Source organism: Diceros bicornis, chromosome 1, assembly GCF_020826845.1.
Source record: "Diceros bicornis minor isolate mBicDic1 chromosome 1, mDicBic1.mat.cur, whole genome shotgun sequence".
Classification (NCBI taxonomy): domain Eukaryota; kingdom Metazoa; phylum Chordata; class Mammalia; order Perissodactyla; family Rhinocerotidae; genus Diceros; species Diceros bicornis.
The window spans coordinates 85,874,126-85,900,724 of record NC_080740.1 but is presented as its reverse complement, the minus strand read 5'-3'; the positions used below and the strand labels follow the sequence as shown (position 1 = coordinate 85,900,724).

Sequence of the window (26,599 nt, the reverse complement as noted above, 5' to 3'; positions counted from 1 at the left end):
GATTTTACAACTAGACCCGTGCCTAGTAAGGGGGGAGGGACAGCAGGGGTGGGTGGGGAAGGAAGTTTCTTCGCAGCTGCTCTTTGAAATGCGTTTCTAAAATAATAACAGTTTCTGTAGTTGTATGATCTAAGCAGCTGTGTTAAAACTGGCTGTAGTCAAGGGCATTGAACTGAGTTACACATTGAGTTTCATTTTGATACAGTGTTATTTACATATTGAGCTTTGAAATGTGTGCCATTTAATTGTTTTAATTTATTATTGAAAATTTTCCAGACCTTCATCTGGGGCCTATAATTAGCAGCAGCAACACTTCTTCAGCGTTGTGTGTGCAGTATTCTGGCCTCATTTTCTAAGGCCGTAGTGTGTCTTCTTGTTGCCTTGGGAAGGGGGGTGACAGTGGGAGAGCGGGGAGTCTCAGCAGGAGAGAGTAAATGAGAGCCAGGCATTGGTACTTAAGAAAATACTTAGTTGTAACAGCTCAGAGCACTTTTTGCCCGGGCAAATGGACCAGCTTATTCAGTAACTTCTTTGTCCTGAATTGGCTTGAAACCAGAAAGTTACCAGGTCTGCGTGGCTCCTGAGAATAGCTACTCTAAGGTGCTCAAATAGAGGTGTGTGATTCCTATTCTTCTCCAAACATTTTGGGGGATATGAGACTTATTCTAAGATATTAGAGAGTGCTTAGCACTTTGCTAGAGGAGGTATGTAATATTTTCTCTGCAGAAAATAATAAAGAAGAGGAACACTGCTTGGCTTCTTTGACCAATGATATCAGCTAAGAGGATTTGGGGATGAGGAAAGGAGAGCAGAGACTGACACTTATTGAGTCCTGTTCTGTATCTGGCTCCTTGATAACCTCCTCTTATTAACCTTCCCACAAGGTTAGGAAGTTCTTTCTCTGTAAAATGAGGATATTGAGAGTACCTGTCTCAGAGGGTTATTGTGCAGATTATATGAGATAACCCATTTCAGGCATTTAATATCATTCCTATTTTATGGAAGACTGAGATCCAAAAAGGAAAACTGATTTGCTTCAACCCAGGTTATCTGACTCTACAGCCAGTGCATTTTCCAAGAAACTAAAACATGCTACCTTCAGAAAGGATGAAATGAGTTTAAAGTATTATCCAAAGGAAATAAATTAAATCTCATAGATATCACTGAGATGTTGCTGAATTGGAGTGTTGGCATTTGAAAGAGGAGGAAATATGTGTTAATAAAAGATTTCCTTATGCAGAAACTCATTGATAAGTCCAGTGGTGAGCTATTGATGGGGAAAAATCAAAGTGGACTAAAAGGGATATCATTGCTGTAAAGCAGTGGTTCCCAACGTGTCCAGATTCTCTGGTGGCACTTCTTAAAAGACAGATTCCTGGCCCTCACCGTCTAAAAGGTCTGATTCCATAGATCAGATGAATGTCCGGGGAATCTGTTTTTGTTGCTGTTATTTTGTTTTTAAAATCAGTAACCCTAAGTGATTCAAATACAACCACACAGGATTCTGAGAAACAGCTCATAGACCACCCAACCAGGTGGAAGATTTGGATGCGGCTTTCCCTGCTCATATACAGGCGATGGGCATGTTGCAACCATTGAGGCCTGAAAAGGCAACTATCTAATGCATTCTTGTCTGTTATTTGTTTCATCTCTCAAAGAGCAAAGGACTCCAGAGGGGAATTGGTTAGGGGTGTGTTTATAACCAACTAGGAGAATTTGGTTAATGATATGGAAGTAATATAGACCTTGAAAAGTGAGAGTGTTCTAATATTAAGTGTAGAAACTAGAAGACAGCAGAAAAGTACCCCAGAATTAGAAAAATTCAGGGGCAGGCCTCATGGTCTAGTGGTTAATTTCAGCACGCTCTGCTTTGGCAGCCTAGCTTTGCAGGTTCAGATCCCAGGCACGGACCTACACCACTCGTCAGCCACGCTGTGGCAGCGACCCACATACAAAATAGAGCAAGATTGGCACAGATGTTAGCTCAGGGTGTATCTTCCTCAGCAAAAAGAAAAAAAAAAAGAAAAAAGAAAAATTTAGAGAAGAGCTAAGTTTATTAGCCCATGGCTAGAGACTCTAAAAGAAAATGTGATTAAAGAGGGTTGAGAGATTCTGAAATTTGAAATTCTGATTAATGATATGTCAGTCCTAGTAGTGGAGAGGCACAAGTAGAACCCCATGCGATTATCAGTGGATTTCCTTGATTTTGAATAAACATGGACAAAAGATGGAAGAAAAGGGCACATGATCACGGAGATGCACAGAAAGGTAGCCTGAACCTTTGAGAATGGTATCAAGAAGGCAAAAACCTGAATAATGTAAAATTGTCCAAAATGGTTAAGTAATCTGGGAGAATTGACAACAAACAAAATAATCAACTCTTTGGAGCAAGAGCCTGAAGGATGAAGGGATGGTGTGCTTGGAATAGAATAGACGGTGTAGTGAGAATAGAAAGAAACAGCCTATTTTTCACTCTTCATTTAACTTAACTTTTTTCCTTTCCCCCTAAGGATAATGGTTTTAAAACCAGAAAGCATAGAAAAATTATAGTCCAAGGAAGATATGAAGATATTTAGGAAACACACAGCTCCTATAAATACGTAGACCTAAAGACACTGTGTGCCAGGATAGTGACAGCACCTGTAGTTGTGATTTTCAGAATTGTGGAACACTGAGAAGTGATTGTGAACCATAGGCAGAGCTACTGGGTACAGTTGTGTCCTTTATAGCTTGTACAACTGTGTTTGGTAGTCCTGAGAGGATTGATGAGCAGATTTCCTGGTGTTAAGAACTGGAGAACTGGAGAAGGTGTATTTGGGGGATATTGGCTGGTTAAACTTGATGTTACCCTCTAAGCCGAATTCTTAAATGGATTATCAAAAGTTAATTAGCAGCTGAAAAGACTGTGTAGGGTTATGTAAGCCTAGAAGGATGTATACAGAATGTTAAAAGCTGTTATCTCTGAGAGGTAGGATTCAGGGATTTAAAATTTTTGCTTATGTGCATTTTATAATTTTTCTATAGTGAACATGAGTTAATGTGTGTTAAAAAGGGACACAAAGCAGCTCGTGCCGACTTGTAAACAAAAAATGCAATACTAACTTTATGTAGTAAAGACCAGCAAGGGCACACACAGAGTAACCATACCAAATTCACTTCATTTCCTTTTTGGTTAAGGTTACCAGACTAGTAGTTCAGAAAAATGGTGTAAAAGTGGTATTGTCTTCATGGGGCAAAGTTTTTCCAAATATCCTTGAGGACTGGATAGAGAGATGTGGGCTGGGACAGTAGTATATCCAGATGGTCACAGAACTAGTAGCTCAGTGTTGGTGCCTTGTGAGTATTCAATGAATGGATCAGTGATAGCCTGGAGGGAAATATCTAGAATCATGGGTGCTGTCCTTGGTTCTGACCCATTTGCATGTTTGCCAGCAACTTGAGATAAAGACTTAACTACATTTGCCCATTGTGCAGATCTGGTGTGGAATGCCCACTCTTCTGGATGATGATAGAATCAGAATTCTACCGCTAAAATGGAAGGGTCAGATAAAGCTTTGAAGGTGAATTATAGTGAGGATAACCATAAACTCCTGCATGAAGCTGCCCCCCCGCCCCCCAACAGCCATACAAACAGAATTAGGGGGACTTGTAATAGATGTTTTTAGGGGAGAGGCCTAGGATTTTATTTTAACTTACTGCCGTCTTAGGAGTCTACTGTGATAAAACTGTTAGTTAGATGAAGGCATGTAGTCTTTGAATGCATTAACTGTAATATAAGGACACATACAAGAAAAGATAGTGGTTCCAGTGTAGTCTTCATTATTAGATCATAACTTTGGTATTAGATCTAGTCCAGAGTAGGAGAATTAGTTTATGAAGGGCCTCTAAACCATACCATAATCAACGGTGTAAATAGTCATTCTTAGAGTTGAAGAAAACCTTAGTTTGTAAAGCATTTTTATGCATCATCACATTTTGATATTTTCAAAATAGGACAGCGATTATTATCCCCGTTTTATACAGAAGAGGAAACTGAGACTCTGCAAGTTTAATGATTTACCTAGACCCTGCCAAGTTAGTGCTACTATACTGCTTCTATTTATCTTGAAAAAGGGAATAACTTTGTATGGTGCATTGTTGTCTTTAAAATCATTTCATAAAACTCTTTTATTTGATTCTTACAGATAGTGTGAGAAAGGACAGTTGTTACTGGTGATTACTATTTATATGGTAAAAAACCAGGGGGCGGAGATGTTTCAGTATTATGTTCCATGTCTCAGAAGTGCTACTTGTGAACCTAGACCTGAAATTGGAATTTTCTGCCTGTATGTTGAGTGTTCCCACCACTACCCAGAACAGGCCTGGGGTGAGCTTTATCTCTTGTAGCCACAGAGGACATGCCTAGAACCACAGAATGGGAGTTTACAGGTGGCAACAATGTTGACCATAGTAATCTTCTTGTTGTGAATGTCAGGCAGAGGTTGAATCTTGGTTGTCTTTGAGAAGACCCTTACATTGTGTGGGATACACCTCTTAAGGTTATAGAATTTGTAGGCATGTGGCTCGTTTTTGATGATTTTACCTCCACAAGAAGGAAATGAAGAAATGATTGACAAAAATACATCCAGGTACACCTGCCTTTAACTCTTGGATTGTCATTTAACTTTTCATAAGCATTTTAAGATGTGTCAGTGTTTCATCTTTTTTGTCTCCTTAGCCCCAAGGGATTCACATAGGTCATGGATTAATGGGATGATTTGTTAGGAAAGACAGTAAGTCAGAGAGGAAAGAACACAAACTTTGAAGCAAGAGAGCACAGTTCCACCCTTGGCTTTTACTACTTTGTAGCTGTGAAGTCTTGAGTGCTTTACCTCTCTGTGCCTTATCTTGTGAAATTTGGGAAATGGTTACCCCACAGCGGTTTTGTAAGAGTTATGTAAAAGAAAATGAAAATAAGTCTTTTATCATAATATCTAACGAATATAGAACTGTCCAGGGTCAGCTTTTACACACAGGAACTGTTGCCATCAGTTGTTTCATCTTAAAAAATCAGAACCAAAAAGAAGTGTATGTATTTATGTACTCATTCACACGTGTATCTGCAGAATGTTTGATGTTACTCAAGTATGTTACCTGGTTCAGGATTTCTTTATTCCTCTTATCTGTACGGCAATGGTGACTGGTACGTTTCCACGTTGCCTCCCTTTCCTTCATTGCCATTTCTTTTGTAGAGCAAGGCTTAGATCACATAGCAGAAAACATTCTTTCCTACCTGGATGCCAGGTCTCTGTGTGCAGCAGAGCTGGTATGTAAAGAATGGCAGCGAGTGATCTCCGAAGGAATGCTTTGGAAGAAGCTGATTGAACGAATGGTGCGCACTGACCCTCTGTGGAAGGGACTTTCAGAAAGAAGAGGGTGGTAAGTACTTGGGTTACTTATTCCCTTGAAACAAGTTTCTTTGATATAGGGTCAGTTTGATTACTCAGAAGAGCAATTACACTTGCCAGTTTTGTTGGCCTATTTTAAATAAGCAGGAAAAGATGAGTAGTCAAGAGTTGGAAAGAAAAAAGTTAAAGCTGTTAGAATAACCCCTTCTGAATTGTATATTTCCTTTATATTTCTTAACTGTTAGGAAGTATTGTATAGTTTGAATGAGTGATTTGGGTTTTCAAAGCTATGTAATTATGCTTTTCCTTTCACATTTTTCTTATGTGAAGATACCGTTATGAAAAGATAGATAAGAAAAAAGAAAATACGAGGAAGTCAAATAATGCCATTTTGCTATTTGTTACTGCTCCTGGTTGAAGATATGGGAGGCAGGATTTTTCAGAGAAGACCCGTTAACTTAAATACAGCTTTATAGCTCTGTACATGTCAGTAAACTGACCCAGTTAGCACAGAGAAAGAGAGAGCTACAGATAGAAGTACAGGTGGTGGTGTGGGTGAGGGTTAGAACTGTGTTTTCCTTATGGGAGGAGGTTTGATGTGTACTAAGTTAGATTTTTCACAAAGTTACATTAGCACATTTTATTAAACTATAGAATGAAAGGCTAGATTATTGTGTGTTGGGTATTCAGAAAATAAAAGGCAAGGATCATGTTAGAGAGCCGTAAATTGAAGTAAACTTGTGCCTAACATGTAAATTTAATGGTCAGAAATCTTGCTTTTGAGCCATTAAAGTGCAATGCAAGTCAAAAGACTTGGAAGATAAAATATCTTTGTAAGCACCATGTTTAAATAAAATTCACCCTTGTATGTGCAGAAATGTAACATCTGTTTGTTTTTATTTGCCAGGGATCAGTACCTGTTTAAAAACAGACCCACAGATGGCCCTCCCAATTCATTTTATAGGTCATTATACCCAAAGATTATCCAGGATATAGAGGTAACTTTATGATTTATCTTTTTTATGCACTCTTTGTATCTTGTTCTCTACTTTTTACGTTGTCTTAGAGTGTTCTGTTGATCTAAAATCATGAAACTAGTAATTTTTTTTGAAGTTGAGCTCTTGAAGCAAATGTCTCACAATGTATATAATCTGTGGCTATTTTTCAGAGTAGATAATGCCTTTTTGTAAAAAGTGATCTAACTTTTCTAAAATATGAAATGCTTCTGCAAGGCTGCCGGCTAATTAAAACCTTAATCTAAAATCAACTTTTTATTCTAATTTGATAAATTTTCCAAAATCCAATGCCCAGGTTTTCAGGTAAGCATAGTTTTACATTTTTGAGCCATCTCTAGAGAACTAGAGAAGGCACAGTCTCAGTTTCGTCTGTATATTTCCCATAATTTTTCATAAAAATAACTCAAATATGATTCTAAGCAATAGTTAAGTGGGTTTTATAGGGCGAATTATGCTTCTGGACCATTTTGGGTTTGAGTGTAACTTCACTAGCCCAGTAAAACTCTGTAAACTTGATGAGAAACATTGGAGATGTTTGATATTGTTCATGTGTTCTAATGAGTTCAGTTTTATTATTTAGCCCTTTTCCTTGAACTAGGAAAGACATGCACAGGCATTTCTCATTACCTCTTTCACATGTGTGCTTGGCAGGTCTTGGTTACTTCACTATTTCCTCCTTGGCAGGAAAGTTTAGCCTTAGCTAGGCAATGCTGTATCACCCATAAAGTTATACCCAGTTTCCCAAACGTGAAGTAATCCTCTCCCCCAGGTGATAGACATAAAAGTTATTGTGCCAAAATTCATTAATGGAGAAACGTGTGCTTTTTTTTTTGGAGTCCCCCCCCCCCCCCCCCCCCCCCCCCCTGCTTAAGGCAGATGTGGACTGATGGAATCATTCGGTTAACAGTAAATCTGAATGTGACTGGAATATCATTATTTAAAACACGAACCCTTGTCTTGAATGTTCTGCTCCCTAAAATGAGCTATAAAGTAACCTTTTATTGAGGGTTAAATAATTTAAAACTTCTGCCAGACAAATCATAAAGTTTAGGAATTAATTGATCCATTGACAGTTCAAAACTTGGAATAAATTGCTTCTACAGTGTTATTAGCTGAGACAGTGTTAACTTGAATCTTAGGTTGGTGTGTGTGTGTTTCAGGGGACAGGGGCTGTCTCTTACCCCTTGGTAGCTGCACTAAGACATTGCTTGTGCATATATCTTAGAAACTATATTACTTTCTGCTTTTCTCCCCCAACTGTTTATTACAAAATATCTCCCAATTTCCTTGAATAATTTTAGCAAGTTCTTTATTATGAGAAGGACGATGTTTAAAGTCAATCATGAATAAATAGGAACTCGGGAAGAATTTTGATCAGGTTGAAGATTTGGTGACATAGGTTATTTTATTTAATCCCCGTGAGTACTATTATAATCAACAATGTGTCTCACTATTCTGTGCCATGACAGTACATGACACCACCTACCATAACCATTTCGTCAGGCTGAAATAATATTTTAAAGTTAATAGAGGAGGCAGAAGGGAGGAAAATAGAGCTATGGGGGAAAACCCTATTTGACATAAAACCTCTACATCATGGTGGTCTACCCAGTGGTTCTTAAAGTGTGGTTTGGGAAAACCCACTGGTTGGCCACAAGAGTCTCCTCCAGATTTTTGTGGGCTAGATCTCTTGGTGTAAAGGATGATGTTTTATACCTTGGTATATATGCTAATAGTGATAATAATAAAAATAATGTACTATGTATGGAGCGTTTACTTGTGCCAGATACTTTGTTAAGCATTTTATAATAGATTTTCTCATCTAACACTCTGGACAGTACCTGAAAGGTAGGCCATGCCCTTATTTTAAAGTTGCAGAGACTGAGGCTTAGTAAGGTTAAATAGCTCGCCCAAGATCACACAGCTAGTGAGTACTGAGTCTGTGATCAACCTTATATTCTTCTGCACTTAATATAACTTTTTTATACTGTAGATCACTGGTATCTCATCAAAATAGAGTTTTTACCTCTGTTTTAGGAGCATGTTTTATACAGTCCAGGGTGGGGAAAAAATGTAGAGTTATGTCAGGGATCCACAGATCAAACAAACGAGAGACTTATGGGCTTGGCTCTTGCCCATACGGCTGGTATGAAATCCTCATAAGCAGAATATAGTAATGACAAGTACCCTATTTTGAGTCCTTGCAGTATATCATGAACTATGTTGTGTGACCTAGATAGATTATTGCGTTTAATCCTTACAACAAGCTACATGTTATCCCCATCTGTAATGAGGGAAAACTGAGACAAAGAGAAGTTTTAGAACCTGTTACGTAGTTATGTAGGAGAGATGGGATTTTAACTGAGGTCTGTCTAACTCTAGGCTTAGTAGTGTTGTTTGTCATTTTCGAAGTGGAAAATTCGAGAAATGAAGGAGAAAGAGGTATGTTGTTATATGCCTACAGATTTGTCAAGGTGATCTTTTCATCTTTCTCCTTGTGTGAGTACTCAGTGTCCTTGACTGTTAGTTGAAAAAAGGGTATGAGTTAAGATAAGATTAGTTGGCCTTGTTTTAGTCCTGTTCCGGGAAAGGCAGTGCTTTAAAGGGTTTTAAGCACATTGCCAAAAGATAAATTACACCCTGAATGTTAAGTGGATGTTTGTGTCCCCCTCCCCAGTTGCCCATACACAGCTGCAGTCTCTGTTTTTTCCCCATATACTTTGCAAGGTTGCCAGTTCACAACACCTTTTTCTTTTGCTCATTCTTGTTTGACGGCTCTAGTTCATGTACTAGCTCCTGTCATCTATCCATTCCCAGATTTGGCTCTGATGAGCTGATGACCTTGCCTTTCCACATTGACCCACCAGAAACTGGCCAGTTTTTAAGAAAAAAGTAGAGAACCTGGCTTAGTGTGGCCAATCCCCATTATTCAGGAAATGAGTATGTGAGAAATGAAGTCTGGGGAGAATAAATAAGAAGTCTTAGCTTTCTGCGAAGGTTCTTCTCTCATGGGTGTTCTTGCCACACAGAGAGAGGGTTTAGAGTGCCTCTGAACTGAGAAGGAATTCCTGGAAAACTTGAGACACATTCCTAAAAGAAACAGCCGTATTTCCTTTGCTATCTAGAATCTTAATTGTTATTATTATTATCATCATTATTATTGTTAATGGTGAGCTAGTTTACCATTAGGTACTTTGCTACAGTGATTAAATTTAATCCTCTTATTGTCAAAGCTGAGACTCTTAGTCCAAAGCCCATGCTCCTTTTGCTCTAGAATGCCCCCAGGTGCCCCTCAACAGAGAGATGGGAGTTATTGTAATAGACTCACTCATTCAGAGTTCTGATGTCCTGAACTTGGATTTTTCTGTTTCGCCATCTCAGAATAGTGACAAACTCTTTCATATGATATGCCTTTTTCCTCTTTTTATTCACTGGATTAAAGCCTTTGAAGCACTCTCCTTGGAACAAACCACTAGTAAAATGATGGTGTGTTGTATCGCACCTTCTAATAAACCACATTTTATTCGGGGAAAGTGGGGAGCTTTTTTTTGTGGTTTGCAAACTTGATATTAACATTGTCCTGACTAGAAAATGCTGAAACTTGCCCACCCACCCAGTTGTGTTTAGGCTTCTAAAAATAATGTTATTCCTCCATACTCAGACATCTGTTTTCACTCTATTGCCAATTTAAATGCCGCTGTATACTCTGTGTATCATGGCTACTTTCCCAGTATTTTGAAAATTTGCACAGGGTAAGGGGATTTTACAAGTTCTCAAAAACATGAAATATTCCTCTACAGTAGCCACACCACCTGATGTCTAAGTGAAATGGCAGGTATCTGCGTAATTACAGAGGTGCACCTGTGTATGCGCTGTATTCCTGCTGCTGAAGTTAAGATAATAGTTGAATTGCATTTGAAGGCAGAGCCCCTTCCTAGGAATGGTTAGGGAGGGCTCAGGGCTATCTAAGATCAACCTAGACTGAGCCAGTCACTCCTGGCAACTTGGTGAGAAGAGTGTTTTGGTCACAGCCTCCTCCTTTTGGTCAATATTCTCCACCAGTGAGGGAGAGCATCACTGCTGCCATTTGTAGACTCTGTGATAAGCACTTTACATATGTAATCTCATTTGATCCTTACAACAGTTTTGAGGAAGTAGGTATTATTTTTCCCGTTTTTATGGTGGAGGAAACTGCAGTATGGACAGTCCAAGTCATTTGCCAAAGCTGCTAATTGACCTAGGTATTTTCTACCACAGTGGGCTGCCTTCCATTTTTAAAGGTCTAGTTTTTCTAAAAAAGACCTGACGTATAAGCATTCTAGTAAGATCTGAGGTTGTCACATATGGTGTTAGGTAGTATTTTGGGTAGGCATTTTGGGTAAGCAGGAAGTGCTGCTTTCTTTTATGGGTCGCCCTGGGAATTGAGAAGAGTGAAGTCTTAGGAATTACACAGGGTTGGTGTGCAGCAAAGCTGTCAACTCCCTGATTTGGTTTAGTGTTGCTTTCCTGGCATTTTGAAACAAATTACACTTGTTTTGGGATTCAGGAACCTAATAATTTTTAAAATAGCCCTAAGTGGAAACTTCCTAAAATGACTGATCAAGAATTACTTGGCTGGGGGCCAGCCCCGTGGCATAGTGGTTAAGTGCGCACGCTCCGCTGCTGGCGGCCCGGGTTCAGATCCCAGGCGCGCACCGACGCGCTGCGTGTCAGGCCATGCTGTGGCAGCGTCCCATATAAAGTGGAGGAAGATGGGCACAGATGTTAGCCCAGGGCCAGTCTTCCTCAGCAAAATGAGGAGGATTAGCATGGATGTTAGCTCAGGGCTGATCTTCCTCACACACACACACACACACACACACACACACACACACACACACAAAAGCCTTCTCCATACCAATATTAAAGAAATATTTACAAAAAAAAAAAAAGAATTATTTGGCAAACTTTTTCTTTTAAAACTTAGAAGTGTATTTTAGAAAATTAGGCTCTTTCTAAGTGTCAAGAAGTTAAGCCATTTCCTAACTTGCATTTGACTTAGAATGAAAGCCTGTTATCTAGCTGAGCTTTTGAGAGGTCCTGAATGCTGGCTCTTGTTTGAGGGTCAGAGATAGAGGGTATGGCTCAGGCTTCCCTGCTGGATGGTGTTCTCTGTCCGACATCTCAGAGGGTGGGTGTGTATCGCAGGCTGGCTGTGTTTTCTTACTGCAGGGCCTCTCTGGTCCTCTGCTGTGTTTTCAGGGCTTTAGGCAGAGTACAAGATTATAACCAAGTCACCCAGTTCTCGAAAACACTTCACGTTAGTGGGAGAGCATGTGTGAAATTCTTTTTGGTATGGGGATTCCCTCACCCCCTCTTCTTAAATTAAAAACAGTTTCTTTTCAAACTCCCATGTGATGGTAAAGGTGCTTTTTCTATTCATTGAAATACACAGAGTAACAGAGCTGCTTACTGATTCAGTAATGTTTTAAAGCAATTTTGTATGTTGTAAAACTAAGAACAGCTATATGAATTTTAAAAATAACACCTGACTTATATGTAAGACATGTTACACATTTGTCATTGTAATACTTTGGGTTTATATGGAGTCGTAGATTCAGCAGCAAACCCTCTGGGCCCCTGAAGGGCGTAGTCTGAGCATTGGTAACCACTGCCAAGAGTCACTGGCCATGAATAAGATTTTTTAACAGAACGTCTGCCTCCTAAGTCAGTGTTTTCCTGGTATGCTTAACATGCTGAGGTGGCTCAGTCACCTATCTATCTAAAATACATTATCTAAAAATACATTATTTCTCTAAATGATTCCAAGCATTGAGTTCAGTTTAAGAAATTCTTTATATTCTGGACCCCTTTTAAAAAACTTGGTTATACAGACAGATCTGTTGTCTACCTTGATAGCTGTAGCAGAGGTGGGGTGAATTATTTTTGTTTTGGTTTTGAAATGTGGTTTTATGCCTGACATTTTACGAACTCAGTAGAGATGATGATGCTGGCCAAGAAGCTCTGACTTGGGAGCAGACAGGCAGGTGAGCCTTTCCTCGCTCCTGGCATCTCTGTGGCACCTCTGTGCATCCCCTGGGTGTTGGAAATATGTGATCCTGCCCTCTCTCAAGGCTGTGAGTGGGAGCTCTTTGAAGGCAGGGATTATATTCTGGCCTCCTCTGCTGAGTACTGAGGCCGCAAATGATGAAACATTTTCCGTTGTAAGTGTATATGTATCACTGTCTCCAACCTTCCATCTTTTTTTCTGTAAAATGAGGACACTAATTTCGGCTTCAGTTGTGATGATTAAATTAGCTATAAAATGTATAAAGTGCATAGCATAGTGTTATGAAAGCCAGTACCGGGCACATAACATTCAGTAAATTTTAACATTTTAGAGTATACAGAAGCACACTGCCTTCAAAATAAAAGGAAATACGGTTTGTTAGATATCAGCAGAACCAGTAATCAAGTGCTTAACATGAATAAAGATAAGATTTGTCTCCTTTCTTCAGTAAAGCAACTAATGAAACTTTTAGCTACTCACATAATTAGCTACTAAGAGATAGTCTTTCGAGCTATATCCTGAGCTCAAGTGTAACCAATTGTTATCGTCCCTATTGTCCCCTAATTTCAAGGATCAGGAGTTTACGATCTGGTGGTTCTTCATAGAAACGTTGTATCTTTTGATCCTGAAAATCCCTCGTGTCTGCTACCAGAGGTCCGGCCTCCAGTGCTCGGGGCATGACCTGCTTCCTCATTCAACTTTGCCCGCTGGTCTCGGGCTATAGTGCTGTTCATCTCCCTTGAGTCTTTCAGCACTTACAGTTTTTAATACTTCATTGGGCACTTATATTTTATCTGGAATTGGGACAGAACTTTTTATGTTCTGTGTTACTGCCTCCATAGCTAGGACTATACTTCTTGATAGACACTGCGTATTTTAGTGGAAAAAGCATGGACTCAGAGTCAGGAAGAACTGGGTGTAACTTCCAGCTTATCCAATTACTAGTCTTATGGCCTTGGGCAAATTAAACTGCCTCCTTATTTGTAAAAAGGAAATAATAAGAACTTCCTTCTATGGTTAATGTGGATCGTTTAACCAAATAAACGTGTTTAGAGTATATCCAGTTCCAGATACAGTGTGCCTAGATCCTGGAGTGGTGCCTCCCTTGAAAGCAGTATGCTGCCTGTTATCTTTTTATCCCCAAGGCCCAGCACAGCCAGTACCTAGAATATACTATGGCATCTCAGTAAATGTTGCATAAATGATGAAGGAAGGAGAAGCCAGAGCTGAAATATGCCATTCTTATTCTAAAGGAACTTCAGTCTGGTAGAAAATTAAAAATGGATAACAAATAAAATTTTTTCTATAGTAGTTGTCATGTAGTAGTTGTTCAAGATCTTTTCTCAATGATCAAGACAATGCTTTGGATGGATACACAGATTGTCAATGTATGCTTAATGTTGATGGTGGTCTTCTGCCAAATAATTGGCATTAGAGAGTGACCAAATGAGTTACTATTTATTTGTATGTTTTGGGTGCAGATGGCATTCTTTGAACATATTGAATTCTGTCTAGGCCATTTTTTTCAAACGCAATCCAAACTCATTGGAAATCCTATGATAGTTGCCAGACAGGCAGGGAACGTTTGAGAAAAAACATTGTTGGGCTAATGTCTTACTTGGAAAAGAGCGTGATTCCTGTCCACAGACAGTTATGCAAACCAAGATGGGGTATCAGTGGTATGCTGTTTCTGAAGCAACGCCAAAGTCTGAAGCCTCATAGAATAGTTGATTCACAAAAACTCATCTGTTGCCTCCTTTTTCCCCTAGACTATAGAATCTAACTGGCGGTGTGGACGACACAACTTGCAGAGGATTCAGTGCCGCTCTGAAAATAGTAAAGGTGTCTACTGTTTACAGTATGATGATGAAAAAATTATCAGTGGCCTACGAGATAATTCTATTAAGGTGAATGACTGCATTTTGTATGTATTATTTTTAGAATTGTGGTTACGTGTTAGACACTAGATGTGACAATCTCTCCATTTACTCCAGACTGGTTTTTATCTGTTGCACTCAATCTTGGCAGCTCTCAGTGTGGTTCTAAAGAACTAGAGCCAGAGCATTTCCCTATACTAACACTAGACCCCTGGATTGTCTCACTTCTTATCCTTCTCTAAGCACATTCACATTCTATATTCTGTATTTAGGTGCACATAGAAAATATCTCAGTATCACAGGGCTCTTGATTACTTTGCTAGCTGGTAAAAGTGTTGCTAACTTGCTTGTATATCAAAGTCATTACCTTTTGTGGTTTCTGAGAAAGGCTCAGATGATAACACAGAAGAATGGTAGGGGGGCCTGGCCCCATGGCGTAGTGGTTAAGTGCACGTGCTCTGCTGCTGGTGGCCCGATCCCAGGCGTGCACCGATGTACCACTTGTCAGGCCATGCTGTGACGGTGTCCCATATAAAGCAGAGAAGGATGGGCACGGATGTTAGCTCATGGCCAGTCTTCCTCAGCAAAAAGAGGAGGATTGGCATGGATGTTAGCTCAGGGCTGATCTTCCTCACACACACACACAAAAAGAATGATAGAGCAATTTACGTTGTTTTCATTCACTTTTCAGTAGTAGATAAACTGGATTATTTCTCTGTGTTTAATGTTTGGTGGCTGATCTGACAGATTTTGTTTTACATTATTTATAGGTTATTGTCTTATCTTTAAGAAAACAGTGCAGGATTTTTTAAACTTTTTTTTAAAGTTATAATTTACATACAGGAAAATTCACTCTTTTTGGTGTAAAGTTCTATGAGTTTTGACAAGCACAGGGAATTGTATAATCATAACAGTAGTCGACATACAGAACAGTTCCATCATCTCCCCAAATTCCCTTGTCCTGCCCCTTTGTGTTCAGTTCTTCCCATCCTTCCCTCTTGGCCCTGGTCTTTTTTTTCTGTCCACTGATCTTTTTTTCTGTCCCTGTAATTGTGCCTTTTTGAGAATGTCGCCTTTTAAGTCTGACTTCTTATATTTAGCATAGTGCATTTGAGATTCATCTATGTTGTTGCATTTAGCAATAATTCATTCCTTTCTATTGCTGAGTAGTATTCCATTTTATGGGTGCACCACAGTGTGCTTATCCATTTACCTACTGAAAGACATTTGTGTTTCCAGTCTTTCACAATTTTGAATAAAGCCACTATAAACATATGCATGCAAGTTTTTATGAGAACATAAATTTTTAGTTCCCTTGAGTAAAAACCTAGGAGTAAGATTGCTAATTTATGTGATAAGTATATGTTTTACTTGCTGAGAAACTGCCAAGCTGTTTTCCAAAGTGGCTATACCATTTTACATTCCCATCAGCAATGTATGAGAGTCCCTTTTGTTCTTTATCCTGGTCAGCCCTTGATATTCTCAGTTTTTTTGATATTAGCCATTCTAATAGATATATAGACATACGTCTACATACCTCATTTTGGTTTAAATTTACATTTCCCTAATGACTGATGCTAATGAGCATCTTTTCACATGCTTATTTGCCATCTGTGTATTCATTGGTAAAGTTTCTATTCAGATCTTTTGTTCATTTTTTAAATGGGTTCTTTGTTTTTATATTATTGAGTTTTGAGAGTTCTTTATATATTCTGCACACAAGCCCTTTGTTAGATCTATTTTGCAAATATTTCTTCCAATCTGTGACTTGTCTTTTCATTTTCTCCATGATGTCTTTTGGAGAGCAGAAGGTTTTAATTTTGATGAAGTCCAGTTGACCAACTTTTTCTTTTTTGGATAATGCTTTCAATGTCATATCTAAGAAGTCTTTCACTGAGCTTTTTGAATCTGTAAATTTATGTCTTTCATTCACCAAATTTCAGGATTTTGTGGGCATTACTCTTTTGAATATTTTTTCTGTGCCAATTTCTTTCTCCTCTCTTTCTGAGACTCTAATTATATAAATATTAGACCTTTTGATACTGTCCCTTACTTTGTCCCCATCTTTTTTCCTCTCTTTTCTGGATAATTTCTATTGGTCTGTCTTCAAGTTGACTGAAGTTTTCATCTCTGTTCTGCCATGGCCCCCCATTGAGTGAATTTTTAATTTCAGATATTGTATTTTATAGTTTCTGTTTCTCTGCTGAGAACTTCTCTCTTTTCATTCACATCAAGTGTATTTACCTTTACCTCATGGAGTATAGTTACAGTAACTGCTTTGAAGTCTTTGACCATGACAGCATCTGGGTAACCTCCAGCTTGTCGTGTGTTGATTGTCTCTTCCCCTGAGAAGTGATCACTTTTCTTGGTTTTTGTATGTCAAGTAATTCTGGATTGTATCTTGGACATTGTGGATATTCTATTGTAAGGACTGTGGATCCTGGAGAATATGTGTGAGTGAGTATGTTTTTATGTGGGTGGTCAGCTTAGTTAGGTTCAGAACACAAGTTCTGGCTCTAATCTCTTTTCTGCTTTTCAGAGCCTTTGCCATACTACTTTGTGCTTGTGTGCTTTTGCTACTCAGAAGTTAGTCTGAGATTTCAGCAGCAGATTAAATATCAGTTGCCTCTTTATAGCCTTTGCTGTGCTGGTTCAGTCTGTCCTGTGCATGCGCAGGTCAAGAGTAAGCCCAAGTCATGTGTTCTGTGGGTTTTCATCTAGAATTAGGAGATCCTTTTTTTCCAGCTCTTTTCCTCTTTTGGATTTCCCTAAGTCTCTTCAACCCACAGGAATCCTTTTTTCCTTTTCCTCTGGCCAGAAAAATGGAGTTTCTCTTGGAATTTTAGTTATCTGTGCCACTGCTCTGTAGTCCATCTCCATGACTGGGGCCTGTCTTTGAATCAAAGCTGTGGGAGAAAAGAGAAAAAAAATGGGGTCCTCTATACATTGATTGGCCCCCAAGGATCCTTTTTTTTAGCTCTTCTGTCCACAAAGAATGGTTTCTCTCAGAATTTTAACTGCCTGTGCTGCTAGTTCACTGTGCAGCTCCCTGATCTGGACCCCAGCCTTTGGGCCAAAGCCACAGTAGAAAGAAAGGAGAAAACAACAAACAAAAAGAATGGTAAGCTGACCCCTATGTGGATCGCTTCTCCAAATTTTTACTCCTTGCCACAGCCCACTTGCTATCTTCTCCTGCCCTTCCCCTCACACTTTTCAGAGTCCTCAGCTAGTTGTGTTTGTATTTTGTCTAGAGGTTTTTTTTTTTTTTTTTTTAGTGAGGAAGATCAGCCCTGAGCTAACATCTGATGCCAATCCTCCTCTCTCTTTTTTTTTTTTTCCTGAGGAAGATTGGCCCTGAGCTAACATCCGTGCCCATCTTCCCCTACTTTATATGGGACATCGCCACAGCATGGCTCGACAAGCAGTGTGTCGGTGCGTGCCCGGGATCTGAACCGGCGAACCCCAGGCTGCCGCAGCAGAGCACACGCACTCAATCCCTTGTGCCACCAGGCTGACCCCTGTCTAGAGTTTTTAGTTATAATCAACTGGAAGATAGGTTGTAGTGGATTTCCTCCATCTTGGCTCTGTTTTCTATGTTACTTTTACTTTGGGTGAGTTAAAGAAGTTTTTTTGCTTGTTTGTTTTTCATTTTAAAAAATATGTAAAAATAGTGGAATTTCAGTAATTCAGATAACTAGGGCAAAAAGCACTCTGAATTATAGCATATAAAGAAACTTTCTTGTTGGTTTCCTGTGTGTTTGGCATTGTTTCCCAAAAGGTATTCTGTAAATGTGAATCTAAAGGAGGTTAATTTGAAAAATAATTCCCTTCAAAGAAGTTCAGAAAACACTGTATGCTGTATCTCCTTCTTAGAAATTCACAGGATACAGTAGCATATAAAGGCTCTGAAAACTCCTATAGTAGAGACACCCTGTTTCCCAACTTCCAAAACATATTTGACCACAGAGCTCTATTTTTATGTAATACTTATTGATAGCCGTATCCTGTGACCACACATATACTCTAAAAGAGTTGCATATGTTACTATTTAATTGTGGCAGTTTTCCTTTAAGGAGTAGATAAGAATGGGTTTATAAGTATTATAACCGTATCCTTGTTAAAGCACAGGCTGGCCAATGGGCTTGCATTTCATTTATAGTGGATGTGTTTCTAAGAAATTCTTTTAATAGAGGTACACCCATGTTTAAATTAGGCTTAGATTTGGTTTGTAAGACATAGAACAGTGGAGCAGGAGTCCACTTTAGAGAGAGATCATCTAGACCAGTAGTTGGAAACCTTTTGTACTTCGTCCTGCACCAGTCCTTGATCACTAATCACTTTTTCAAAATAACTGTGGTTCTGCTAAGTTAGAAGTTGGAAGCAAGCCTTGCTATTTTGTAGAAAGACAGTTAAATGTCTATAGCATTTGTAATATTTTGGCCATTTGCATTAAACTTTAGGAACACTGCAAATTAATGATAGTATTATTTTATAAGGGAAGAATCCACAGGTCCACAGAATATTTTTGACAATCCAATCTACAAAAATCAATTCCCATCCCCCATTATATGTGGACAATATTGAAAACTTGGAAAACACTGGAAAAATCAAAAGAAGGGAGAAAAAGAGCACTCAGTACAAAACCAACTATTATTAACATTTTACTTCCTTTTAATCTATTTTTTTATATATACATAGTGGTTACGCCATTATAGAGACGACTCTTTTTTTTTTTTGGTGAGGAGGATTGCCCCTGAGCTAACATCTATGCCAGTCTTCCTCTATTTTATATGTGGGACACTGCCACAGCACGGCTTGATGAGCAGTGTGTAGGTCTGCCCTTGAATCCCGGGCCACCAAAGTGGAGCACGCAAACTTCACCACTGTGCCACTGGGCTGGGCCCAGATACCGTTTATTCTGATTTTTTAAAAACATAACTCTGTAATAAAGCAGTATATTTTCCCATTGAAAATTCTTCATAGTTTATTTTGAAATTTTTCTGAAATGTTCAATATTTTTTATTTTTAAAATTTTTAAACAAGCGTAACGGCTTTAAGGAGTATGCATTTTTAAAGGCCTTTAATGGATTTTGTCACATTGTTCTCCAGAGGGTGAGCTAACTCTTTCCACAGAGTTTATTTAAAAATTTCCTCTATAAGGCTGTTAAATATAATGAGTACAGTAGTTAGGGGGACAGAGTAAACAAAATAGTACATCCATTCTGGAAGTTATTCACTGTTGCCTCTTCCCTTCTTGTCATTTCCCACCTGTTTGCTATTTAACTTCTCTTATTTACTGTAACACAGGTTTGTTTTATTTTATGATTCAGGAAATAAGGTGAGATAAAAACATTTATCAGAATGTGATATACTGAATCACTATTTGTGGTGGATCTTGTCTCAATAGATTTGGGATAAAACTAGCTTGGAATGTTTGAAGGTGTTAACAGGACACACTGGCTCTGTCCTTTGTCTCCAGTATGATGAACGTGTCATTGTGACTGGCTCTTCAGATTCTACAGTGAGGTGAGTGATTTGGCTTCACTGGTCTGAACTTGTTTACTTTTCATGAGGGGACTGAGATTCACACCATCTTCTGCAATAAGCACACGCATACTTTGTCTGTGTTTTTGTATGCTGTATTTCAAAACCACTTTTGGTGTAGGTGCATTTGAGCAAACTTGGCAGGTAGGCTAACTTTTGTTAAGTAGGTCCTATTCCCATTGCCATATATTATAGAGATGGCAACATACTTTCCTATAAAGCACTTTACCTAGTATTAGGCTAGCTTTCTCCTCCCAGGAGACTGTGCTCCAGAGCAGAGGGGAAGAAGGCAGGTGTGCTAGGAGTGTGGTGGGCAGTAACCTACAAATACTGAAAGAATCAGAAGCAGTTGTTTGCAGAACCTTTTGAGGGACACAGAGAGTATGCTAGATGTTTTGTAAAATGTTATCCTATTGAATTCTCACATCAACCTTTCTAAGTAGGTAGATATTATCTTTTTTATAGATGTATTAGGAAACCAAGATCAGAGAGGTTAAGTAATTTATTTGCTCAGTCACATAGTTAGTTCATTTTGAATCTTGAATTTATGTCATTCAAGACTGTCTTCATATTGTGTAGCCTTTCCAGTAATGGAGATGCTAGTTTTTAGATGCCACCCCAGAGGCAGAGTGGTGAAATTAGAAATGGCAGTGTTCCATAGTAGAAGGGAAGCAATGACTGCTGGTTGGAAGTTGAGAGAGTAGAAAGGAAACGTTATTGATCCATTCCTAAATGACTGAGACAAGGATGTTTTCCCACGCAGGATGGTTTTGGATTTCAGTGTGTGATGAGTTCATCAGAGCCTAGAGATCATACAGTAGTAAAGCCTCAGTTGGACTGCTGGTGGCTTGGGGAAGGCCTGTCATGTGGAAGAGAAGGAAATACCTCTTCTAGGCTGAGTCGGAGACTTGAAGAGGATTGTTTTACAGGCATACCTGAGAGACTGGAATAGTCAGCAGCATGCTTAGTGTCCAGTCCCTGACTCAGTGCTTCCAGGCCGCTCTTCTTCCACAGATCATGTCTAGCCTTAGGAGCCTGAGTCTTTCCTCCTCTGCTCTGCATGAACTTGTCCTCTTAGGAGATTGGGGTTACAGAAAAGCTATGACGTGAAAGAGCCGCCCCTGAGAACCCCATATGTCAAAGGTGAAGCAATTGGGAGACACTGGGTTTGTCCATAAAGCAGTCGGGTAAATAGATGGGTACGGGGATTGATGAGACATCATGACTTATAGTCTCCAGTTTGCAGTGGATAAATAATAGACTCAGAGGCCTGTCAAAGGTCAAAAAGAACCTTAAGCTTGGAACTGTCCTCAGGACCCCAGCCACCAAGCCTCCTTCCCCTGTCATCTCAGATTCACTGCAAAGCCCACTTACATGAAGAATCTTTTTTTGCCATCAACACAAACCTGCAAATGCCACCCCTGAATACCTGACTGTTCAATAAACCTAAACCTGGATAGAGCCAGAATTGGCCTTCTTTTTGGTAACCATCTCAACTCTTCTCAGCAATTAGAGAAATTGTTTCTAGGGGCTCCTTTTAAGCGTGTACTTAGGTATCAGGTCCCAATCACCAAATACAAGTCAAGTCCACGCCTCCCTGGCCTACTACCAAGAATGAGCCCAGAGCACAGACACCAGAATCTTTTCCTGGTTGTCTCCATAATGAAGCATTGTGCTTCTCTGTTCTCATCTAGAGTCTGGGATGTGAACACAGGTGAAGTTCTGAACACGTTGATCCACCACAACGAGGCTGTACTGCACTTACGCTTCAGCAATGGACTGATGGTGACCTGTTCCAAGGACCGCTCCATCGCTGTGTGGGACATGGCTTCTGCCACTGATATCACTTTACGCCGTGTCCTGGTCGGCCACCGTGCTGCTGTCAATGTAGTCGATTTTGATGACAAGTACATTGTGTCTGCCTCTGGTGACAGAACCATCAAAGTAAGTGTATCTGCAGTCATAACACTGCTTGCTCCTTTCCCTTTTAGAGCAGAGAGAAAGCAGAGGTGGCTTATACCAACTGATACTTGGCAAGATCTTTATTCTCCTCCATTTGTGCTTATGAGCCCTTGAGGTAGTCCTATTCTACATGCTTCTAGAGTCATAGGCAAGGTAGGAGGAAAGGGTCATTGGTCCAAGATAGAGAGCAGTCTCTTGTTTCATGAAATGACATTGTTGATAACATTTTTAAGGGGAGGAGAACTAACCTATTGAATGTGTCCTGTGTGCTAGGAGCTTATACGTTACCATCTCATTTCACCCTCTCCACACCCTGTTGAGATAGGTATTGCCTATCTCACATTTTATAGATGTGGCTCAGAGAGTGAAGAACTGTGCTGGAGACCACATAGCTAGTTAGTGGCAGAGCTGAGATTTGATTTATTCACCTGGTCTTGAGAGCCTGCCATGCCATAGACCCTGGGCTGGATGCTAGAAATGTGATGATGAACAAGACTTGTTCCTGCCTTCAAGAAGCTCAACCTGTGGTGAGAGGCAGACGTGTGACAAGCAGTTGTAGTCTAGGGTGATCCATAGGATATGGTAAATGCAGTTCTGATTCTAATATCCATGCTAACTTTTTAAAATTTCAGCTTTCTTAATATTTTGTAACAGCTTTATTGAGTTATAACTCACATACCATAAGATTCTGTATTTTAAAGCACACAACTCAGTTGCCTTTAGTATGTTCACAATGTTGTATAACCATCACTAGTTCCAGAACATTTTCCTCACCTTCCAAAAAAACCTCATACCCATTAGTAGTCAACCCCTATTCTCTCCCCCTGGTCCCTGGCAATCACTAATCTCTTTTCTGTCTATAGATTTGCCTGTTCTAGACATTTCATATAAATGGAATCATACAATGTGTGGCCTTTTATGTCTGGCTTTTTTCATTTAGTGTGGTGTTTTCAGGAGTTATCCATGTGCATTGTAGCATGTGTCAGTACTTCATTCCTTCTAATGACTGAATAAAATTTAATTGTGCAGATGTTCCACATTTTGTTTATCCCTTCATCATTTGATGGACTTTTCGGTTATTTGTGCCTTTTATCTGTCATGAATAATGCTGGCATAAACATTTGTGTACAAATTTTTGCGTGGATGGCTATGCCATTTTACAATCCCCCCAGCAACGTGTGAGCATTTGAACTTAGCTCAGAAAACCTTCTTTTTATGACCAGCACTAGACAGCATTCTAGTTTCTAGCCCCACAAAGACTAAGTATCATCAGACCTCAGATTGGGTGGTCTGCAAGCTGGACAGCTAGGGTTTGCATGCAGTAACTCACTCACCGCTCCTTCACACCAGCCGGTACAGGATCAGTGCCTGGAAGTCAAGAGGGGTTAGGCCTTACTACAAAACAGCTGTTGCATGATAGCAGCCTGTAGCATTTCTCCATATCTTCGCCAACACTTGTTGTTGTTTGTCTTTTTCATTCCAGCCATCCTAATGGATGTGCAGTGGTATCTCTGTGGTTTTGCTTTCCTTTTCCCTAATGACTAATGATGTTGAGCATCTTTTCATGTGCTTATTGGCCGTCTTCTTTGGAGAAACATCTATTTAAATCTTTTGCTCATTAAAAAATTGGATTATTTGTCTTTCTATTGTTTAAGTGCATAAGTTCTTTATATATTCTGGTTTCAAGTCCCTTATCAGAAAAATGATTTGCATATGTTTTCTTCCATCTGCAGGATGTCTTTTTACTTTTTTGATGGTGTTCTTTGAAACACAAACAATTTTAATTTTGATGAAGTCCAGTTTATCAATTTTTCTCTTTTGTTGCTTGTGCTTTTGTTGTCATATCTAAGAAACCATTGCCTAATCAAAGGTCACAAAGACTTACTCTTACTTTTTTTATAAGAGTTTTATAGTTTCAGCTCTTAGATTTAGGTCTTTGATCCATTTTGGATTAAATTTTTGTATGTAGTGTGAGGTAGGGGTTCATTCTTTTGCGTGTGGATATCTCATTATCCCATTCACCTACAAATGCAGCTGGTAAAATAATTCAGGGCACTTTGGTTGCTTTGTGTCTCCTTATTCGGCTTGTCATATATTAAGTGTGTCTAGGAACATTTAAGTCTTACAGATGGTTTCACAAAAGAGGGATTATTTATTCCACGTACATAGTATAAGGAGTGATGTGTCAAAACAAATGGAGCTGTTCAAGAAACTCTGCTGGAAAAGAGGAGGATGTGAAAGGTGAAGCTTTTTCACATCAGTTACATTGGATTTGACACGTCAGCTGGCATGAAAACATAAACTCTGGCCCAAACTCTTCCCTCTAGGCAAATGAATGTCTGAACCATCCAGGAGATGTACTCTTCGTGACCATCTCAAGGTCTGGAGACTTCACAGCTTCCCTCTGTATTTCATTCCAGTTTTATCACTCAGCAGCCAAGAAAATTTTATGCTGTCCAGTCTGTCCCCCAACCTCCCAATTGTATTTCATAATCAAGTATTTTGGTTGTTATTAGAAACTCTGATTTTTTTTAAAAAGATATATTATGGGAGGACTTTTCTCCGTTCATTCTTTAAAATATTGTGAATTTGTTATACAGGTCTGGAGCACGAGTACCTGTGAATTTGTTCGTACTCTGAATGGGCACAAGCGAGGCATTGCCTGTCTCCAGTACAGGGATCGGCTGGTGGTTAGCGGATCATCAGATAATACCATAAGGTAGGTGGAAGTTGGTGTGCTGGGACAGAGCAGGCTGAGTTTTGCCATAGTGTTAACTCATCTGCCAGTCCTAATGCTCAAAAGACTCAGAATTTTTGAGGATGCTTCAGATAAGAAAACTTGAGGTAACTTTTATTAATCTGTTTGGCTCTCCATATAAAGTGGGTAAACTGTGTACACACTGGGTGTTCGTCCCAGATTCCCCCAGGACACAAGGTTTTATAGCCTCAACTCCACCCAAGATCACTTCATAGCAGAACAACTCAGAACAGAAGATGCTCCAGCCTGACTCTCTATTTTCCCTTCCCCGTGATCTCCTGCCTCCCTTCCTAACAGGTGGGAGGGTACTTTTTCTCTCCCAAGACTGCTTTGCAAAACCATCCACTCCTGTTTGGTCATTGATTTTATCTCCCTTTTTTCTTGCCAACACTCAGTGTTCTTGCTTTCTAATAAATATGACTGTCCTTTAAACACTTCCTATCTTATTAGGACTTCCCTTAAATATCTGTTTAATTATCCCAAGTCATTTTTCCACTGTCCCAATATGTGCTAGTAGCTTTTTTGTAACCAAATTGTCTAAATGTTTGGGCAAAATAAAGATTGGGTTCAAGATTATTTGAAACAAGAAGTAAGGAAGGGAGAGAGGACAGAAGGAAAAAGGTATAACTGCTATAAGTTTTCTTTATCATTTTAAGTTTTAAGATATTGTAAAAGTCAGTTTAGTACTTGAGTTTTGGTTGTCTTTTTTTCATCATGCTTTGTATTAATATTTCAGCAATAAATAATCCTTAACTTTCTTATTGGAATCTGAGGTTTTATAAAATAAGAATGTCTATTACTTTACAGTTTATGGAAGGGAATCAGTTTGGAGTCATAGTGGCAGTGCTGAGTGGCTGTTCACAGTAAATTAGAGAAGCCGTTATCACTGACACTGATGAGGAGATTTGCTGAGGGCGGCTGTGGTAAAATGTGCATTGGATATATGATAGGGGCTCCTGGTGGAGAGGCTAAGAAAAGATCATTATAGAATTGGGTTGCTTCCTTTATTAAGTACATTAGTTTACTGTGATTTCTTATTGCAAATAATGTAGAAAAATCAATGATAATATTAAAAAAAAGAAAAAATCTCTATTTTCAGAATTGTTATATAATTCATATACAGAAAAAAAGGCTGGGTGCAGTCAGTGGTTTTATATTTTCAAGATGCTGTAGATAGCTAATGAGAGTCTCCCACTCTGACCTTGTAAACTGGACAACCCTAATATGCAGTGTATATCTAGGAAGAGGTGTCCCACAGCCTCATCAGGAGAGGGAGACCACCATGCTGGTCCACCAGTTCTAACCTTGGTGAGCCTCATGGACTCCAGGCGAAGTGCCTGGGCTGTAAGCCTAACCTCCTGGCTGTATGTGTTAACCACTCCCTTACCCCCATGCTTTTTCTCCTTTACTACCTGCAATCCCTGTCTCCCCCAGACAAGTCCTTCCTAGACCATTTGGCTGCATGGTTTCATCAACTCAGACATCAAGAGAATGCCTAGGAATTAAATATAATTGAAGTTTCTTGTTTGTTAATCTAGTTTAACAAATAGTAATACACCGTGCAATTAAAAACTGTTTCAAACTATATAAAAGGAAATACAATGAAAAGTAAGGCTTCCTCCCAAGTTACTGCTTAAAAACACACAAGTGGTATAAATGTGCATATCTTTGTTTGTGTATAGTGTGGCTAGGAATGAGATAGAAATAAAGAATTCCAGGATAGTGAAGATCACATACGGGACAGATGGACAGAACCTGAGGGTGGTGTGAATCATGTGTGGGCAGTTGTTTCACAGAGATCTGGTTTTCATTCAAGGCTATGGGATATCGAATGTGGCGCCTGTTTAAGAGTCCTCGAGGGACATGAAGAATTGGTTCGATGCATCCGGTTTGATAACAAGAGGATTGTCAGTGGGGCTTATGATGGGTGTGTATTTCAAATGTTCGCATGCACTGCTCTAACTATGTCAAGAGGGACAAAAGGGCTGTATATTAAGCAGCTGTGT

The 26,599-nt window shown here is 39.3% G+C and overlaps 1 protein-coding gene across 13 annotated transcripts in view; it reads left to right on the top strand.

Annotated features, from left to right (window-relative positions):
• FBXW11 (F-box and WD repeat domain containing 11) overlaps nucleotides 1-26,599 on the top strand; it is a 124,195-nt gene that overhangs the window by 86,491 nt on the left and 11,105 nt on the right. For all 13 annotated transcript variants that reach the window (XM_058545905.1, XM_058545968.1, XM_058545913.1 and 10 more), the window contains 7 exons: nucleotides 5,232-5,418; nucleotides 6,295-6,385; nucleotides 14,222-14,359; nucleotides 19,737-19,855; nucleotides 21,568-21,817; nucleotides 24,436-24,554; nucleotides 26,410-26,520. In XM_058545905.1, the coding sequence (XP_058401888.1) occupies nucleotides 5,232-5,418; nucleotides 6,295-6,385; nucleotides 14,222-14,359; nucleotides 19,737-19,855; nucleotides 21,568-21,817; nucleotides 24,436-24,554; nucleotides 26,410-26,520 (1,015 nt within the window). The remainder of the gene's footprint in view (nucleotides 1-5,231; nucleotides 5,419-6,294; nucleotides 6,386-14,221; nucleotides 14,360-19,736; nucleotides 19,856-21,567; nucleotides 21,818-24,435; nucleotides 24,555-26,409; nucleotides 26,521-26,599) is intronic.